A 16,911-nucleotide genomic window follows, 5' to 3' on the forward strand; every position below is an offset into this window, starting at 1 on the left:
TATTTAGTCCATGTATTCAAATTTTACCCAACTTTTTGCTCGGGAATACAATGTATCTCAGGGGTACCTTGGTGAAGCTCACACGACACTAGTCAGTTTGAATAAGCGCCCATAGGCATCTTCTCGTTCTATTAAGCACTTCCTCTTAAAACCATGGATGCTCGCCTACGACGCGTTACCAGAGAAATCGCTGGCAAGTATTGAACTGGAAATTACCTTGCGCTTGCTGAAGGGCCCTTTACCCTAGACTGCAAGAACGACAAGACCTCCAGTATCAAGATAGAGACGATCGATGAATCACCCTTTCATCTCAAAGGCTCTTTCCCTGGTCCTGAGGGGACTCCGTACCAAGGCGGTAACTTTGAGATAGTATGTACCATGTCACCCACGATCCACGCATTCGATCCCAACCTGCTTCGGCTCCTAGGATATCGTAATACCGGAGTCATATCCATTTCAGCCAGTGAAGATGAAATTCATCACGAAAGTGTACCATCCCAACGTCTCGTCAGCTTCAGGAGCCATCTGCCTCGATATCCTCAAGGATGCCTGGTCCCCTGTCCTCACATTGAAATCGACATTGATCTCGCTACAGAGTTTGCTCTGCTCGCCCGAGCCGAATGACCCACAGGATGCCGAAGTCGCTAAGCACTACATGACTAGCAAGGCTAGCTTCGAAGAAACTGCGACATACTGGACGCACATATATGCCGGGGGTCCGGGATCAAAGGATGCGAAACAGCTAAACTCAGGAGATGATGTGGCGATAGCAGGACTAGAACATACCCACGTCGACCGATTCGTGGAGCTTGGCTTCCCCAAGGCGAAAGTGGTACGTTTGAACCGTTCAGAATGAGAATAATGCTGTCGGTGAACTTACGTTCTTTTTTCTTAAGGTCGATGCTCTCCGACGACTCAACTACCGCGGAAATAATATACGGAATATCCCAGACGACAGGGTTATTGAAGAATTACTCAAATGACGATGTTTTCCGCGGAGATGTGTCAGCGCTCATATCATGAATGCATTTTTCTACTGGTCGACGGTTGTCCGACTTACATATCCACCAAGTAAGGTCAGGCGACTAGGTCCTTTGCCTATCATTGGCTATGATCGCGCGTTCCCGGCCAATGATGGCCTCAGTTCTCCCGCAGTATACCTTTACTCATCACTTCCAACGGAGGCGTGCTCAGGGCGTTGACGTTATACCTAAGATCCGCGCGTCTATCTCACCTCTACTTCAGTAGTCCACGGGTAAGGTATGTTGCCTCCATTCTGTAGCATCTCGCCAAGATTATCAGCTCACACTGCCGACACTTAGTACGGATTCCATTACTGGTTCCGGCTCAACCCGGCTCCATCTACACGGATTCCTGGATCGCATACGTTCTCCCGTCCAATAGTTGTCGATCTCCTCTCTATGACAGCCATTGAGCCACACAAAGACACCAACAAAGGTCTCGTGTACATTGGGATGGCACTGGTACGATCGTGACGCTATGGCTGTTATTATAGAGCAATAGCAATCACAATAACCACGACACGTTGCGTAGGTGCGAGGTTAGTTTCCATATACCCGGACCGATTTCATACTACTTTAAGATGACTGGGGCATTGGAGGATGGCACCTACGTACTTCACGGCAAATTTTGAGATCAGCATCAGATGATATGTGCACGGAGGAGTGGAGTAACGTTAACATTAGAATATCGTTCTACGCGGATATCGGTCTATGGAATCTCGAGATATACAATAAGACTTCGAAGCATGTGCTGTATGGCTGGGATGAGAGGGGAATGCTACTAAGGAACATCTCTGAGACGTATCATGACTGAGCGGCGCAGCGACCGCATCTAACGCTCACACTGCTCCAACGCACTATTGTGGCTATGAACAGTGTACTTGTGAAGGAGACTCCAAAGAGCTCGGACAACTAGGCACACTGGTGGCATAGCAAATAATGCGTTGGAGGGGTGCTGCCGTAGGATTGGTGGGCAATGCGGACCTCACAGGAGGGGGAATTTTCGTTTGTGACCAAGTACAAGGCAATACCCCTTGCTTTTATATCTTAGGCGTTGCGTATTATTTACACAAGGAGTCGGTATTGAGCGTAAATTTTACTCTCGAGCAACCAACTAGTGTGATCAGATGATTCTGCAAGCCCTCTCTTGGTCGTGCCCAACTACCTCCGGGTTATGCGGAAATACAGTCTGTTATCTGGCCAACAGATTCCGAGGACGGACGGAGCAAGTCTCCGTTACCTTCAAGCGTTTGAGTAGCCTTTCAAGGGTACGTACGTCAAGTCCACCTGCCATCCGCGAGTTACCACCCGCTATGATCAAGGCGTTTTTTTAGATTTTTCATACGGGGCGAACGTAACTGCATGCCTCGAGAGGCTCTAACGCGGATAATTTATCCTTTAATTTGTGCCACCAAGTCTTTGCTGTGCTTTTGTTGCCCTTCGCATCAAGATTTATCCTTCATTCTACGCAAACTCGGAGGAACGATGAACAGGAGGACCTAGTCACGAAAAAAACTTGAGTGTGTATGTCATGAGGTAAACTAATCAGTGCTGGATACCCATCAAATTCTCCGTTTAGGCACATATCTCAGTTCTCCATCTCCGCTGCGTACTGCCATCCTTCTCCCCGGCGTCTGAACATATAGTAATTTCCTGTAACCATCCCGGCAGAGTGCGAGTGCGGGCCCAGATTGACCCTGGTGGCTCGGGGGGCATGTAACTTAGTGTGCTTTTGTCTCTCCATCAGCAAGACTACGTTATCTATCGATAGAGCAGGGTTTGGCAATTATGGTGTCCGACCATAGATGCGACGTCGGTTACACCCTGGAGAACATGTTTGCTAACCGCGATGGATGCTACTCCTGCCGCCGCTCACGACGCGGGTCTGAGCTTAGACAAACCTTTATATCCAATAGGAGGATGGATCCATATTTATGAGGAAGATTAAACCTCGAGCATGTGGTGTGCGCGATCGGTAATATTCTGCCGTACGTTAGATCCAGCAAGATCCAAAACGTAGGCAACGAAGCTAGCACGGTGGTCTAGACGTCAGTAGGATGCAACACGGTCAGGCGATGATCGTATACCGGTGATTGTAAGTTCCAGACAGGCAAGGGATGTCAGCCGGAAATTGATAACCAACAGCGCCGCATACTGGGATACTCTCCTCCAGATGGGTGGAAGGCGTCTCGACCGTTCGGATAACATCGGTATATGTGACGACAAAGGGGGCTGCCCGGTCAATTAGCAGTAGTAAACTTTTCAGCCAATTCCCTGGAATCTAAAGCAGGAGTTCGATACATTCATCCTGACGTCGAGGGTGTGAAACGAATAGCCATCCACGAGTCACTACACGCGGCGCCCACGAGGTTTGGGGAAATGTGTGGAACAGGCACCTGCCGGATCCTATGTCAATAAAAGGTGACCGGAGGCTGAGCCACGTACGCTCAACGGATCGCAAGATAGCTTGATGTTCGCGATGCTCTCAAAGCCAAGACAAGTTCGCTCACCCCATACGTGCGACGAAATAAGCTGAGCGTCATGCACGGGCATATCGCCTTCCCTCCCGTAGAATGGTTATCCATAACTCAATCCTAAACTTCAAAAAGTTAGATAACAGGGTCTAAAGCGCCGACGCGGATAAGCTGAGGGGTAAAAGAATAGAAGAAAGAATCATAAAATTGAACCCAGAATCCAGATTACAAAAATTACGTGTAGGGGCAAACAGCTGAATCAAAGTGTAGAACATGCGGTAAACAGCAGCTACCGCTCAGACATTTGGGCGAGATAGTCGGACAACTTGAGTTCGTCCTCAATCAGCGAAAGGACGTAGTGTAGGCAATATGGTAACATACCTTCAAGGCGCCAGCACGGATTGATTCTCCGACATTCTGAACGTCTGGGTTAGCCAGGACTCTGGCGACAGCGTCCCTCGCTGCTGCTTCGATGTTGGCAAGGTTGCCATCGCCGAGGAGGTTGCCATCGGCGCTACGATCAAGTCCAGAGTCGTCTTCATCGTCCCGTCCAAAGTACTGGTTGGAAGAGATAGACGTTGCACCTTGGAAGGTTTGAAGACGAGTCTGAGCCTCGCTGACGGCGTCAGGGTCATATGCGTTGCGCCCGAAATACATGTCCGATGAGATGGATTTCTGATTTCCGAAACGTTCGCGTGCCGCAGTAGGTGATTCGTCGACTATAGTGGAAGTGCTATAAATGTGTTCAGAACCTTATCGCGATAAACGAACGTATCGCACGTACCTAGGTTTCGACGTTGTGGCGGCGACAGCAGCAGCAGCTGCTGCCCCAGGGATAGCTCCAAAACCTAATCTTGGGAAAGCTGCGTTTTTTGCTGCAGGCGTTGCTGCCTTGCCATTGCTACTAACAGCGATTTTATTCGATCCGATCTCGAGTGCTGCTGCCTTGGCGGCTAAAGCAGCCGTAGCTGCTTCAGCTTCTTTTCTGATTCGTTCCTCCTCCTCCTCCCTCTGTCGGTCATAACCGAGCTGTTTGATCCTCTCTGCTTCTTCCAAAGCTTTCCGCTCGGCTTCCGCAAAGTCGACGGGCTTGGTCTTAGCCGCGCCAAGACCCAACCGGGACTTCTTGACCGTCGTAGAAGTTGTAGAAGTCGTGGAGGAACTAGAGTTGAGTCGCGTTGCGCCTAGCTTGGCGGCCCTATTGGCGGAAGTAATTGTACGTGGGGCAGCGGGGGCAGTTGTTGAAGGAGCACTGGTTCCATTCTTCGCACCTAACGAAGGAGTACCAGATCGCGGGGTCGACGGCGCGGAGGCCTTGGGGGTAGCTGGCTTGGACCACGAGGTAAAAAAGTCCTCCTCAGCCTCTTCTTTAACGGCTGGGGAGGCCGATGTTTCAGCGCCATCTACAAAGATCCCTTTCGGGTGCCTAAACAACGATTTAACGAAGGGTGATGGTAGGCTTGGGTGATCACATACTTGGCAGCATCCTCCTTCACACGTCTAGACAGTTCCTCCTTGTATAGTTCAGCAATGCGGCTCGAGTATTTCTTCTTCGTGTCAGATTCAGTAAGCAAAGATGATCCTCCATGCTTCGTGAAGAACTCCGTAGCTGAAGTATTCCCTCCAACCTTCATATTGCGCAGCTGACTGAGCTGCCAGGTGTCCAAGTTCGTCGAACTAGAATTTCCATTATAGCTTAGCAGTTGCGCGTGGCGGGGCGTATTGACCACGCACCGAACGAAGCTGATGTGCACACCCATGTTGCGATGCACGCTTGAGCAATCTAGACATATGTACACTCCAAAGGTGACACTCGACCACGTTGGATTCCTCGCCTGGCAATCAAAACATGTCTAGCACGAGCGAATTCAATGTATCAGCAATCAACGCTCAATCTCAGTACTCATCCCATATTAACCTTGTTGCCCTTCTGGGACCGCAGAACTTTGAATACCTGCTCTGTTTCCTGCTTTGTGGGTTCGGCCATTCTGTGATATGTCGATGATTAACAGGATCGCAGTCGTCGTGAGTCGTCGCAGCGGATGATTGAAAGTTTCGTCGTGGCCACCTGAGCGCCGGCGTGTCAGTTTCAGGTCACCTGAGATATAGTAGGTCCTCGTGGACTGATCATAGACCGTGGGAGTATTTTGAACTTCAACTACCTTGCAAGGATGGCGACGATCCCATTCATCCCAGGTGAATCACGTAAGTATAGGTTCTACCACTGGCTGCGGTTGATAAGCCTCGGTTCATAATTGATTTTTCAGGTTCTATATATCTGATGCTGAAGGACCCTACTCCATGATCCCACAATTGATCTGCATAGTCTTTGCTCCTTATAACACCGTGCTCGCGTTGGCTAGCTGGATCAAATGCATGCGAGTTGAACGTTGAGCGCTGAGCGCTGAGCAGCCACATGACTTATTACATTGCAGTTAACAAAGCTATGGATATATGCTCCCTGCGCTCGGTTTGCAAATTCTATTTCCCTGCTTTCGGTTTGGGGGCTTTTCCACCAGCCTTTGCGTTACCAGGTACTTCCGTGGCACTATGGGAAACACCGGTTGCTTTGGCTTCCTGCTTTGGCTGTAGCTCACGTCAACGACTATCGACCATCGCACGGAGTATCGACTTACGACACCAGTTTGTGAAGCCTTTGGGCCTGGGGCGGGCTTCTTGCCACCACCTAGTGGGCTTCCAGCTACACATGCCAAAGCGTTAAGGACGGCGGCGAACTCGACGGGCGAAAGGAATACATACGTGTCTTCAGTACTTTCTTCGTTGCCATTGATGCTGATATCTGACTAGTAGTGCCTCAAACGGTTGCTTGCTGGTCGAACGACTCACAATCATCCTCTCTTTTATAGCCTTACCACTTCCCTCGGAAGCTAATGGCCACAGTAGCGGTTGTGAGCTTATACTTCGTCGTTGGCCAATCCGTCAATAGCGTTAAGCCCTGCAGCTTGTATGAAACCTCCATCGATCCGACAATGACACGAAGCTGACTGGTAACTTGGTTCTCAAAGGCGCCGATTCGCGGCGGATTGCTCACGTTTGAGACTGGATAGGTTCCCAAAAATAGTATGCTCTGAATCCGGCGTTAGTCGTCATATCGCCTTTAACACGATGCCGAGAGGCTTTCCCCAATGGGACGCTGTGGACAGTGATCAAGCAGGACCCTTCCGTGGAGGTGAGTGGATCGTTCGGGTAAATCATATTAGCCTCTGAGCTTGATATTTTTGTCATCTCAGAGCCATGCAAGAAGACGCCAGTGCGACCGATATATTCCCGAAATGACTGAGGCAGGCTCAGGTTGAGCGCCGCAAGACCGCTGCTTTGCTGCTAGAAGCTACGGGTTCTAGCGAGAAGGCGAGGACGGTGCGATATCAAGGTAAATCGCGTGCCCACTGGACGCCAATCTGATCAGCCAGTGCCATGGATGTCGTGGAACGAGCCAATGAGGGAGATCATTCACGGACCGAGATAAAACTCGTGTTGTACAGATCCTGATGTCTGCACGACTCATGGCCGTCACGAATTATCGAGGCCACACTCAGTCATCGTGCCCCGCCCAACACGCTCGTCGCGCGACACCTGTCATTTTGATCTCAGCTGTATGACTTCACTTGATTGACTCATATTTCACCTGTCAATCATTCTGAATCAGGCTACTTCGTGGTGGTTTCCCAGCTACCGTCCGATGTATTGACACTACTTACGACCGGCGCCCAACTCCTGATTCATCAGCCTTGTCGGTTGGCTCGGTCACAAGTTTGACCTTTGGCGCTCCAATTGGACTGCGTTGTACGCCGGACACTATTGCGCTTTTCGCGAGCAATTGTGCATTACGGTTGTCATGCCTCGTCCGTTGTCGATGGTTGCTCTTTGCACAAATAAGGTCTATGATTCCGTCATTTAACACCAGTCATCAGACATATAAACCAAGTGGTTCCTCAATTGATCGAAATTCGTATTTTTCCCACTGCCAGTGTTAATAATCAGAGCGACAATGCCTGGAGCGCTCACAGGTGCTATTACTAGTCGGAACTCTTCTATGTCCTTTCCCACTACGCCCAGATGAAATTGATGCCGTGGTTATTGAACCATTTCCAATGCTAGTCTATTTATTTCTGGGGCCGTCGAGCTGGGACTTGCATGTCACCTTCATGCGCCAGACAAGTAGTCAAAAGGTACAAAGGGGCTGGGAGTCCCGTAGGAACAAGGCTGGATGTTGAATCGGTGGGTGCTTAACTCGAGGTCTCGACCTACGGTATGCGTAGAGGCACAGAATTTTGGCCTCCTTGTTCTCTTGGGCGGGCAAGCCGTCAGTACAGGGTGATTGACCGTGCTGGCTCATCGATTACAACAAACAAATACGCCTGCTTCACCTGCTGGGTCTAAATTTCAGTAGCAACTATCTCTGTGTCCCTCGCTACATGGGACCTTTAATGTCTAACTTCCTCAAGGAAGATGTAATATTAGATCCCCACAAATCATAGATATTGTTAATTACCGCCGACCCAGGGTCCACCACAATGGCAGAATTCTACGATATTGTACAAGTACACAAGATTCTGCTCTTGTTTCAATGGTGCAAAGAACGAGTGCTGTCAACAAAGTTGCTTAGAAACTGCGGCTCTTCATGCAATTTATAAGTTCTTTTGAAAGCGTAAAGGAAAAGGGGTACTCCTGTCCACAGCCATAGCGCCCGCGCGGTACCGCGCGTGGAAAAGGTAAACTCGATCGTTCTGGATGAACGACGATGATACGTTTCATCCTCGTACAGGTCAGTTTCCTTCTCTTCGTCTCATTCAAAGGGGCTCACAGGCTCGCACAGAATCGCCAGGGCAAAACACGACTTGCCAAATGGTATGTTCCCTACGACGACGATGAGAAGGTTCGCAAAGCTCTTCCAGACTTGCTGCTACGATTGAGGTCGCTTCGTTTCGTGCCTAGGTCAGGCTCCGTGGAGAGGTACACCGGCTCATAGCCCCCCGAGATCAGAAATATCAGTCCAACTTTGTTGAAGTCAGTACTACGAGTTACCGTGTCGTTCTGGACTGGTCTCTAAAGAACGTTTATCCTCAGTTTCGGAATTACAAGGTAGTATATCGGCGATACGCTGGCCTATTCTTTTGCGTCTGCGTCGATGCGAACGACAATGAATTGGCTTATCTCGAGGCGATACACCTTTTCGTTGAGGTATTAGGTAGCGTGTGTTTCGCCGTTCATCTTTATCTCAGACTCACGGCGAAATAAGATACCTTCTTTGATAACGTGTGCGAGCTAGACCTCGTGTTCAACTTCTACAAAGTATGAATCCGATTATATTCTTTGATGCCTGCTAATGTGTCCAGGTATATGCCATACTCGACGAAATATTCCTAGCTGGCGAGATAGAAGAGACAAGCAAGGATGTAGTGCTGGCGCGACTCGAAGAGTTGGAGAAATTGGAGTAGCCTTTACGAGAGGTTAGTTCTCATATGATCTCTCGGAAAATCACCCTTTGCCTGACTTTCCCAAGCCACATAGTCATCATTCTATCCAGCTGTAATTGTATAGGTACGACCGCAACTTTGCGGAGGACTTCTTTTCAGCCGGTTCCGAAGCTCTTAGGTCGACGTTTAATTCGTTGTCGGCGTTATAACTGCGACTGAAGTACTGCTTCTACCCCCACCCGTTCGGCATTAACATGTCATGTTTCTGAATTTGTTCCTTGTGCTTCTGCAGCTGCCTGACTTGCCGTATTTCCTCCGTCATCAATCCACTCATCCATGGAAGGAAAGAGCCTATCTTCGATGAGTTGGTTCCTCGTTGTCCGACAGCCTTGCCAAGGTTTGGGAATTTGAGTGTCTAGTCTATACTTTATATTGACCTGTTCCCCCGAGGCTTATCCAGACCGGCCGCCTTTGCTGTTTAAGACCTCTTCTCTTTGATATCTTGCGGTTATCTTGATATAGCAACCTATGATGCGGATCATCTCGCCCTCCGCAGCCCATACGGTTTGCAGGGGACGAGACTTTGCCTTCGTATACGTGCCTAGTTCCCTCCACTCAAACTATCATCCCATTCTTGCCGGGAAATCTTAGACTCCTTTCAGCTCCATTCCACATGTCGCATGGAGGCCGGCATTACACACTGGCGAAGACTCGTTGGTCGCGTCTTGGATTCAAATATTCACCCCTCACGCAGAATGATTGAAACCGGCTAGTGATTACAGACTTTAAGAATGCAGCGCGGCTGCCCCGCGATATGGTCGGTCCCGTTATAATTTACGGTCCAACGACATCATTTGGAGTACAGTGGCTTGCCCTGGCGTGAGTAGATCCGGTATGCGACTGATCATGACCCCTGGCCTGTAAGGAGTTTCTCCAAGAGGAATCATATTCGCTTCAACGCTAAAAATATTGTCAGGCGCTAATAGGTGGTTCTTCAGCGCTCGCCGTTCAACAGTAAGCACCGTGAGGCACCTCAGATATATAGAAGATCGGGGAGCATTCGATACATCTCGACCGGGTAAAGGGGATCACGATGGTACGGTTCCTCGCCTCTAATTCTTCCACCTGGGAAAGCTGATTATGTAGAGACCCCGAGGTTAGACTGCCCTGAGGCCATAGGCCCCGGGGCGGCAACGTCGCGTTTCTTTTCCTCTTGTAATCCAATTTCTCGATGTTGCCATGGGTGGGTTGCTTGCCGGGCAGACCGACCCAGCACATGGCATCCACGAGGCACCCACGAGGAACGGAATCGAATGCGCGCTATCAAAGCCCGACAGGCGTCGTCAACCACAACGAAGAGAGTTGAGCAGAGCCGTGGCCGAGAATGGCCTCCGAGCAGGGCTGGGAATTAATTGGCGCGTATAATGACTGCATAAACCGGAGATCCCCTCACTTCCGAAATGCCTCCGAGCTCTTGGAAGGATGTTTCCACGGTTGCCCAAGGAAATCCGGGGGTGTGGGCTAGCGCTGCATAAATAGTGTTAGGACCGTCATATGAAGACATTGACTATTTTGCAACGCCTTCCTTTTCCGCCGCGTCTACCGCTATCTACCAAGTCCTTTGACTGTGAGTTCTTTTCCTCCTATGTGAACGCCGTGAACTAATATAAGCCCCTCCTCTCGAACATCCCTTCGCTCATTCGCTTCTCCGTCTTTGCAAAGTTGAGTGGGTGCATCGACGGCCCAATCCGTTATCTTCTCAAGGTGCCTGTAAGTCTTCCACTACACCGACCCAACGCCCAACCCATTCGTATCTCCAGTGTTATGCCAATCCCTGGTGCATGGAATTGTCATTGGAGGCCTACCGCAATATAGTGAAGTATGTCGGGAATCGCTCCGACATCGCGATGCTTTGCAGGGTCTCCAAAGGCTTTCGGTACGTCGCCCAGCGCGCACTCTACAATACGCTGTACCTGCGCAACGTTCGCTCGACCATCTCTCTGTGCGGCCTCCTCGCTCGTGAGCCGCATCTCGCTACACTGGTCGACGCGCTCACGATCTCCTTTTCCGGAGAACAAGAGGGCGGTTCCGATGACGATTCCAGCGAATCAGGGTCAGACGAAGGGGAAGCGTCGTCCCAACCGCCGTCCGTCTCTGAGTACTGGGCGGCAGTTGCCCCCGCATTACGACAGACAGTCCGCCTTCGGTACCTCAACATCCACATCCACAACTCGGACACCGCCGTCGCATGGATACTCAATAACTGCACCTTCCACCTCCGCAGCTTCCACTGCGACCTTGACTGGGATATGCATCTAGTCTCGTTTCTGAACACACAGCCCGACCTGGACGATCTTTACATTTTAGACTATAAAGACCCCAATCACGCTCCGCAACCCACTGTATCATCTACCGACTCCCCGATCCGTCTTCTCCCCTCTGCGCTTCCCAAGCTGTCCACTCTGGAATGCACGTTCTCCGAAGCTGCTGTAGCTCTCGTGCCAGGTCGCCCTGTCACCCACCTCAAGTCCTGCTTCTCCCGCACGCGCCTCGAAGAGAAGCAAGCGGAAGTGTCCCTTCTCTTCTCCAAGATCAAACTCTCGACGCGCCGCCTGAAGGCCCTCGATATCGCCGATTCGTCATACACGGAGACCTTCAGCATGGATCTCCTGCAGCACGTGATAAGGACCAGGGCGACTGTCACCGAGCTGCGGTACCTCGGGACACTGGTCCTGCCCATAGGCGGTCAAGAGGTCTGTCCACCCTCTTTCAGCGCACGGCTGCTGTATGTTCACTCCCATTCCCATGCTATGTATAAAGCGATTGCAGTTTTACGGGCTGCTGATGCGTTTGCCGCGCGTGCAGTGCGTGGAAGTGGAAGTCACGCATTGGGAGCCCCCGCCGTCCGCGCTGACAGCCTTCCGCGCGCTGACCCTGGAGCTCCGGCTGTACTGTCCCACAGTTACACGCGTCGTCTTCGTGTACGAGTTCGACCGCACCGTGATCTCGGTCGTCGACGGCCTGTGTGTGCTGGACCACGATACCAGCACGGATATCTTATGGAGTGAGATATAAGATATGATTAGTACCCTCTCTCGGTCCGTTTCTCCCTTCCCTTCCCTTTCTGGCTCGTCATCGTCGCCTTTACTAACTGGTTATGGTACCTCCAACCTTTATTTTGCTGCGCGCGATGCATGTGACCCGCCTCGCCACCACAGTTTCCCAGCTTTCGCACCCTCGTCATTCGTTTCGCGCTTCTGTTCTCATACCACATACCCGCTGTAGCCCAAGAATTCTCCAGACGATATATATGTACTACTGTATGAGTCTTATTATTATCTGTGCCCTCGTACTCCACCTGCGATATTAGATACACACTGATATCCCGTTCTCCGCTCCACCTCGCTGCTCTCCATCCTCCCTAGCCCCGGAAGAATCTCTCCGGCCCAACTGCTCGTTCACCCATATAGCTTGCCCAGCAAAGGCGGCCGCAGAGTGAGAGTCTCTCTCCATAAGCGCAAGCACATATGGATCCTGATTCCAGACGCTAGCTATTTCTGCACCGATGAATGGCTGATAACGCAGATGAAGAGAACGATCACGTACATACGGCACGAGGCTGTGAGTGCGTATGCCGTTCTTCGTATAGCCGGACGGGCGGTCACAGGATATTGCAGGCATTCGATATCCCGGCCTCATTTCCTCGCGTTCGCCTTGGTCGTCGGTGTCAGGAACGATTAGTCAGTTTACTTTACTTCCCGCTTCGCACTTCTTGGTCTTGCTAACTCTAATCGATTTACAGCACCTCAGATGCCTCCAAATTGCCCAGCTTCGAGCGCTCGGCGCCGTTCAAACATCACGGTCACCTGGCAAAGACTCGACATCATCAGCGAGGAAGGATGCTTGATGCGTGATTGGTGACACATGCTGTACATACCACGATGTGCCTCACTTCCCGTTATCAAAGTTAGCTTTCGGCGGGTCAGCCTGGGCTCACGCCACGCTTCACTAAGCTCGCCGCGTCAAGTTCATGAATCATTTGCGCGAGTGGGCCGCGATGTGCACATGCACGATACAGCCCCTCTCCCAGGCCCTTCATAGAAGCTCGCCTATAACTATAGTACCCCGCAAAAATGCTTGTCGGGCCACCGAAGCGAAGCCATGAGCGTCCCTTATACTCCCCTCACGTCAATCACGTCGACTATATTGTGCATGCTTGTGCATGCCTCAACTTCCCGAGCTCATGGATCGCCCGGTATAACTAGCCTTGCCGAGTTTCTCACTACCCGTTGCCCTGCACGGTAGCGTATTCGCCGTCGTGTTCGCGCGCTCTGTATCCGACGGATAGTCAGCGTCTTTTGTCGTCCCGTCGATCCTACCGATGAATTACGGCTTCCATTCGGCCGCAATTCGTAGGTGATTTCCAGCGCCCGTGTATTCCTGCCTGAAAAATTCTGCATCTCTCACCCGCCTTGAACCTGAGACAGCGAATGGCCTGAGGCCACGGCCCTTTGCAAAACAGCTTGCTTGCCCACAGCCTTCACCAATCCTGCGCCTGTCCCACACCATCAACGATAACACGCCTGCGCGCTCAGACACTAACGTTCATGCCAGATCAAACGGTCAATTTTCTTTTAATCCACACTAACCTTGTCTACAAAGGATATTAGGGCTAGCCGGAGGCAGACGCATCAACTATACCTAACTAGGATCACTACAGCAGTGGTACAAGAAGAACGGAACATAAGTAAGTGTCTTGTGTGTGTGTTTCCAGAGCTAACCTTTATGTGTTATGCCCTGCTTTGTTGTTTAAACGTTTATGGCTTACGTTGTGTGTGTCCTTCAGCCAGAGAAATGACAAATCATGCAAGAATGCCAGATTCGCCTTGAATGCCCAACTGATACTAATGGCCACATCAAAATCAAGTAAGTAAGCCCGAAGAAGAACGCCATTATCTGGCTCGGGGCAGAATAGTGAATTGTGAGGTGAAACAAATAAAAGCCCTAGCTCCTAGCCCCTGATCACCGCAACAGGCAATCTGTCAAGTCGAGCAAGGTCAATGACGTCGACTGACATCATTCAGCGCGACGAACGTCATCCAACCCGGACGAACGCCTTATGACGCCTCGCAGCCGCGGCAGGCGTATAAAAGTGCGCCTGGTGGATCTAATTTCTAATTTCTTCATCAAGAAATCCCCACTTCTTCCATTCACAAACACCTTTTCATTATGACGAACTCCCCCGAGTAAGCTTCGATATCCCAATATATCCCCATGTGTACTGACATTCTCTGTGCAGTAAGACCACCGGCCAGTTCCACTCTACCAAGGGCACGATTGTCGAGACCGTGAGTACCACCACCCGCCGCTCACGTATACTCTGACATATATATCTTGTAGATCGGCAACATCACTGGCTCCACGGAATGGCAGACTTCTGGCAAGCAGGAGCACGCTGCAGGCGAAGCCGAGTACAAGGCCGCACAGGCGCAGGGCTACGTTGAGGGCACCGTTGACCGCGCTGGCGGATACACAGACAACGTCGTGGGCGCCCTTACTGGCGACAAGACCAAGCAAGCTGCCGGTACGTTGATTTTCACGATGTACACACTCAGTTCAAAGATTACTTACAATCCATTGTCAGGCGAAGCCCGCCGCGAGAAAGGCGAGCTGCAGCAGCGCGTTAACGAGCCCTGATTGCATCGCTAGACCGAATAATTATGTACAACAGGGATAATGTAGAATAACGCAAATGTAGATCAACCGGGATTCACGAAAGTGTACATCTAAACATTAAATCGCTTCGATCACGCAATCAATAATCGCGCATCTCTTCTCTTGCAACACAACTTTCAGTGCTTCCCTAAAGACATTTTCAATCTTCTCCTTGGTACCATCTTCGCCTAAGCCCACTCTCCTGCCCCACGCCCAGCCTCCGGAGGCCGCGACGGCAACTTGGGAGTAGTCGGGACACACTGGACCGAATCCGACGCTAAGCCTGTCACCGCTAGCGGCACTTCCATGGCCTGATGGGTGAACACCAAGCATAGAGATTTTGGGAGACTAGAGAGCGAACATCAATATGACGCGACGAAGTGGGTTCCAGCACGCACCTTCCAACCGCCGTTATTTAGGACAATGGTCAGATATGGCTGACATACGGCGCTCTTATAAGCACTATGACCCGCCAAGCAATGTCGCCATGCCACCACTCACCGTCTTTTGCCTCTGCGCCATCCAGTACGTAGAACTGGGCACGCAGAACAGAAACGAGCCGTCGCCGACGATGACCGCGACCAGGTCATGCGCCGCTTCGGGGTGGGCTTCCTCCGCGAGCATGGCCCCAATCGCCGCGCCGAGAGACCAGCCCAGCGACGAGCCGCCAGAGGTAAGATGGCTCCCCGGCGCGTCGCTGCGCATGTGGTCCCAGACGATATGGTAATTGCTGATCCCCTCGTTTAGGATGAGCACATTCGCTCCTCGACTCGGCGTTGCTTCCTGGATTGCTTTGCGGAGGACGCCGATGACGTTTGGGGCGCGGAGAGTCGGAGAGCCGTCGGCGCTCGCGGCGGGCCAGGTATCCTCTTCTATATCTAGCTCGCGCACCCTTCGCGAATGGTCGGCTGCAAGGCTTGCAGCGCGCTGTTGGATGAGCTCGCCGCCAAGAGTCCTGGTCAGGCCGGCTTCGTGCGCCTTCTCGTCAACGTCCTTCACCCCACCTACAATCTGCTTCAGAGCCACTTCCGCATCGGCGCTGCACACCATCTCCACATTCGTCGAGTGGTTGTACCCAAACGTCTTCTTCAGCACGTCCCCGCCGTCGATCACGAAAATCCTCGCATCCGCATTGGGTGCTGTGTTTTCGGGTATCCAAGGGGTATCGCTGTGTATGACGAGTATGACGTCGGCGGTCTCGAGGCCTGGGTGGTGGGTGCCCTTCCAGAGGTACGTGACGACAGAGGTGTTGGGGAAGGAGGAGGGGATATTGACGGCCGACGGGCAGGAAAGGGCGACTGGGATGGCGAGCAGGAGGGACAGCTCCATAAGGACTGGAACGGCATTCTTGTTGCGACCGAGATATGATGTTATTATCAGAGGTGTCTTGGCCGAAAGAAGGGCAGAGGATATCGTGGATACGGCTGCAAACATATCGGATTAGTACGCGGGTTTCGTGAGTTGGGTATACGAACCGGAGGGGGATAGCGCAGCGGGGCTAACTGCAGGCCAAACCTTCGCATCGAGTGCTGCACGTATCTCATCAGGATTGATGTGGGCTTCCATTACTTCCCGGCGCGCCCAAAGGTAAACAGGTCCTTTCGGCTCGCTTGTCGCGCTGAGCAGAAGAACTAGACATCAAATGTTCGAAAAGGATCATATATGGCGGTAGCTTACATCTGTAAAGATCTTCGAATCACCGAAGGCATATCTTTGCCGCTGTGTAGTTGTGTCGTATTCCGCATGTACTGGCGCACGATTGCAGCCTGGTCCGGGATATCTTATCAGAAATGTGAGCCAAAGCAGGGGAACAGGGGTCATGCGAGAACCTTGCATCCACATAATGAACTCGTTTCTCGCGCCTTCGTGTTCGCGATGCATGCTAAACGGCGACGCGCCCGCGTAGATCAAGACAGGGGTCTGGCCCCTGTCCACATTGTGAATCGCCCCTGCCATCGCCTAGGGGTGGCACCCTCAGCCTCTCGGCACCAATGAGCACAAGCAACCCACCTGAGTGCCGACGTCGACATGCACGATGACTGCAGCAGGTTTACCACAGACCTGTGCGTAGCCCTGTGCCGCGCTGAGCGCTACCATCTCGTTCGGGCATGTGACGATCTTGAGCGCTGTCCGGCCGTTCTCGACACGCTGGCGCTCGAGATCTTCAAGGATGCCGGGGTGGTCTGAGCCCCAGTTTACGAATGCGTGCGTGATGCCGACATCGGCTAGTGTCTGGAGGAAGACTGAGGAGGCGGTGTACAT

The 16,911-nt window shown here is 51.6% G+C and overlaps 7 protein-coding genes across 7 annotated transcripts; 4 read left to right on the forward strand and 3 right to left on the reverse strand.

Annotated features, from left to right (window-relative positions):
* Positions 1-153: 153 nt before the first annotated feature.
* On the forward strand, positions 154-983 carry PC9H_010390 (uncharacterized protein; the record flags this gene model as incomplete). Its single annotated transcript, XM_036779883.1, has 4 exons — positions 154-193; positions 248-369; positions 428-832; positions 897-983. 4 exons carry the CDS (start codon positions 154-156, stop codon positions 981-983), a joined length of 654 nt encoding a protein of 217 aa, XP_036627266.1.
* Positions 984-3,785: 2,802 nt separating this feature from the next.
* On the reverse strand, positions 3,786-5,483 carry GLO3 (ADP-ribosylation factor GTPase activating protein, ER-Golgi transport; the record flags this gene model as incomplete). Its single annotated transcript, XM_036779884.1, has 6 exons — positions 3,786-3,821; positions 3,878-4,229; positions 4,281-4,922; positions 4,973-5,173; positions 5,231-5,349; positions 5,415-5,483. 6 exons carry the CDS (start codon positions 5,481-5,483, stop codon positions 3,786-3,788), a joined length of 1,419 nt encoding a protein of 472 aa, XP_036627267.1.
* A 494-nt stretch (positions 5,484-5,977) lies between these two features.
* On the reverse strand, positions 5,978-6,284 carry PC9H_010392 (uncharacterized protein; the record flags this gene model as incomplete). The annotated part of the gene is made up of 3 exons (XM_036779885.1): positions 5,978-6,082; positions 6,133-6,197; positions 6,257-6,284. 3 exons carry the CDS (start codon positions 6,282-6,284, stop codon positions 5,978-5,980), a joined length of 198 nt encoding a protein of 65 aa, XP_036627268.1.
* Positions 6,285-8,258: 1,974 nt separating this feature from the next.
* On the forward strand, positions 8,259-8,955 carry APS2 (AP-2 complex subunit sigma; the record flags this gene model as incomplete). Its single annotated transcript, XM_036779886.1, has 6 exons — positions 8,259-8,282; positions 8,334-8,393; positions 8,453-8,524; positions 8,585-8,705; positions 8,757-8,809; positions 8,854-8,955. 6 exons carry the CDS (start codon positions 8,259-8,261, stop codon positions 8,953-8,955), a joined length of 432 nt encoding a protein of 143 aa, XP_036627269.1.
* A 1,820-nt stretch (positions 8,956-10,775) lies between these two features.
* On the forward strand, positions 10,776-12,009 carry PC9H_010394 (uncharacterized protein; the record flags this gene model as incomplete). The annotated part of the gene is made up of 2 exons (XM_036779887.1): positions 10,776-11,687; positions 11,755-12,009. The coding sequence occupies 2 exons, from the start codon at positions 10,776-10,778 to the stop codon at positions 12,007-12,009; spliced, it is 1,167 nt and encodes a 388-aa protein (XP_036627270.1).
* Positions 12,010-14,163: 2,154 nt separating this feature from the next.
* On the forward strand, positions 14,164-14,631 carry PC9H_010395 (uncharacterized protein; the record flags this gene model as incomplete). Its single annotated transcript, XM_036779888.1, has 4 exons — positions 14,164-14,180; positions 14,234-14,282; positions 14,335-14,518; positions 14,579-14,631. The coding sequence occupies 4 exons, from the start codon at positions 14,164-14,166 to the stop codon at positions 14,629-14,631; spliced, it is 303 nt and encodes a 100-aa protein (XP_036627271.1).
* Positions 14,632-14,727: 96 nt separating this feature from the next.
* Positions 14,728-16,911, reverse strand: PC9H_010396 (uncharacterized protein; the record flags this gene model as incomplete). The annotated part of the gene is made up of 7 exons (XM_036779889.1): positions 14,728-14,997; positions 15,048-15,086; positions 15,151-16,073; positions 16,125-16,267; positions 16,327-16,429; positions 16,479-16,608; positions 16,660-16,911. 7 exons carry the CDS (start codon positions 16,909-16,911, stop codon positions 14,728-14,730), a joined length of 1,860 nt encoding a protein of 619 aa, XP_036627272.1.

This window comes from Pleurotus ostreatus (assembly GCF_014466165.1).
Source record: "Pleurotus ostreatus strain PC9 chromosome Unknown scaffold_8, whole genome shotgun sequence".
NCBI classification, from domain to species: Eukaryota; Fungi; Basidiomycota; class Agaricomycetes; order Agaricales; family Pleurotaceae; genus Pleurotus; species Pleurotus ostreatus.